This window comes from Zeus faber, assembly GCF_960531495.2.
Source record: "Zeus faber genome assembly, chromosome: 1".
Lineage (NCBI taxonomy): Eukaryota > Metazoa > Chordata > Actinopteri > Zeiformes > Zeidae > Zeus > Zeus faber.
This window is the reverse complement of record NC_137193.1, coordinates 28,581,982-28,584,406: the sequence shown is the minus strand read 5'-3', so window position 1 is coordinate 28,584,406 and position 2,425 is coordinate 28,581,982. Positions and strand designations below refer to the sequence as shown.

The 2,425-nt window shown below is 48.4% G+C and overlaps 1 protein-coding gene across 1 annotated transcript in view; it reads right to left on the bottom strand.

Moving 5' to 3' along the window:
* Positions 1-1,895, bottom strand: part of gjb9b (gap junction protein beta 9b) — a gene marked incomplete at its 5' end in the record, with an annotated part of 3,334 nt that extends 1,439 nt beyond the window's left edge. Inside the window, one exon of the mRNA XM_080000828.1 lies at positions 1,506-1,895. Within this exon, the coding sequence (XP_079856954.1) occupies positions 1,506-1,895 (390 nt within the window). The remainder of the gene's footprint in view (positions 1-1,505) is intronic.
* Between the last annotated feature and the right edge of the window lie 530 nt (positions 1,896-2,425).

Sequence of the window (2,425 nt, the reverse complement as noted above, 5' to 3'; positions counted from 1 at the left end):
TAAAGCATGCATTCATGTGTGTGACTGACACACACGCTTGAAATGGTGGTGGTGGTGGTGGTGAAATGAGTTCTCTGCTTTTTAACCCCTCCTGGCTTGTCCTTCCTCCGGGGAGCAGCCAGGAGGAGTGGGCAGCCTACAGTGACACGCCCAGGGACCAGTTATGAATTTCCATCGCTGGTCAGACGACGTTGTTCTGCATGTTTTTGGTGCAGGTTTTTACTGATGTTACCTGGAGGAGACCCCATGTGAGCACGGGGAGAACATACAAACTCCACACAGAAAGACCCCTCATCGGGAGAAAACCCACCAGGGCGCGATCAGACAGTGTATTAGTTATTTCAGTAATGGATGTTTAAAATTAATTAATTGCATTTAAATTGCAGTTAAACTTTTGAAGTAATTAAATAAGTACTAGTATCCTGTCAGACCTCCACGGTACTACCTGTATATATGGATCGAGTCTCGGCTGGCTTCAGTTGGAGACTTTTAAAGAGCTTTTTAAAATAATATAACCATATGAGCTAACCTAGAGGTAACAAGGGAACACAATCACACAGAGCAAGCCGACACTGTGGCACGGTAGCCCAATGCATTGCACTGCTGCCTCACAGCAAGAAGGTCCTGGGTTCGATTCCCGCCTGGGGCGCTGTTGGCACCGTGCTCCGGCGGGTTATCTCCCAAATAGGAGCCTTTCTGTGTGGAGTTTGCATGTTCTCCCTGTGCTCACATGGGGTTTCCTCCACCTAACGTCAGTAAGGACCCCCACCAAAAACATGCACACATCATCGTCTGACCAGTGATTGACACTCGTCACCAGGTCCCTGGGAATGTCAATGAATGCTGCCCCCCCGGAGGAAGGACAAGCCAGGATGGGTTCAATGCAGAGGAACCATTTCACCGGCCCCCATCCAAAGCGTATGTGTTGTATGATAATTAAAGATTCTTCTTCTTAAAAGTATTTCAATACTGAACTACAATCCATTGGGTGTTAGCCTTTTAAATCTCTTGAGTGTTGCCGTAATGGCTTGGGGTCACAGGAGTATTTCTCTTCAACATTTCTTTTTGTGAAATGAGACATACTATACTACGTATATGCAAGAGGATTTCTTTAGATGATGTGAACATTTCAACAGCTCACATATATTTCCAGTTTTCCCATTTTCATTTTTCCCCCACATCTCCCGGCTGGTTTCACACTGAGCAACGTGTCTCTCAAACTGGGCAGTGTCCATGTGTGGATTAGTGCGAAGGATAGGTCAAAGATGGCGAGTTGAAACTGGCTCCGGCATAGAATTTGCATAACTCCTGTCAGGTGTTTTGTATTGGGAATCTTTTTGAGAGGTATTCTGGCAAAATTGCCTTTGGAGGGATGTGTCATTTTTTCTAGCCCTATTGGAAAAAACCCGAAAATGAGATCTCTCGGGACCTTCAAGCATCTTATTGTTCCTCTTGCATCAAGTGGGGATGATAGCATAAACAAACTGTGAATTTTTTCCTCTCACCAGGTAGGTCCACCACAGCCCTCCACGCTTCTTGCCAGGGTTGGCGTAGATGTGGTTGCCCTTGTGCAAGGCGGTGAACTTCAGATCCTTCATCTCGCGGTACTTGACGTGGCCCACCACCAGCAGCGACGGGCAGGTGACGAAGATGAGCTGCAGCGCCCACAGGCGGATGTGGGAGATGGGGAAGATGTGGTCGTAGCAGACGTTGTTGCAGCCGGGCTGCGCCGTGTTGCACACAAAGTCCTTGCTCTCGTCGCCCCACACGCGTTGGGCGGCCACCACGAACACCATGACGCGGAAGACGAAGACCATGGAGAGCCAGATGCGGCCGAACACCGTGGAGTACTTGTTGACCCCGCTGAGGAGGGCCTCCAGCGCCGACCAGTTCATGGTCGCTTCCCCACCAGGTCACAAGGTCAACAGGAGTGGAAGGAGAGATCTGTTGAACTGTGGAGGGTGGAGAAGAGAAGAAGAAAATACTGAACTTTATATTCAGCTAGGGTGAAAACAGTCATTGAAGCCCCATACCCTTGGTATGGCCCATTCCAAGGGTGCACACCATACCCACAGTAGGTTTCACACCAGATATTCCCATGATGCCTTTAACTGATCTACCCAGAGTCATGACAATCAGTCATATTCCATATATGCGCAAGATCAATTTAACCAACAAACCCTGATTGTGAACATACACTGTAACTTTCAGATATTGGATCGCACACCGTTTCAAGCTCATGTTGACGCCCAAATGAGCTTGAATGAGCTTGAGCCGGTGGCGGCAAATCTTGGGCACAAACAATGAACTGCTCCAATGGACGATGGAAGACCGGTTTCTCAACCTGCCAGTTTGTTCAATTTCTCGTCCGCATCCTCTCCCAGTTTCACGCTCCCAAAGTTTCTGAGAAAACGTGAGGGGAGAT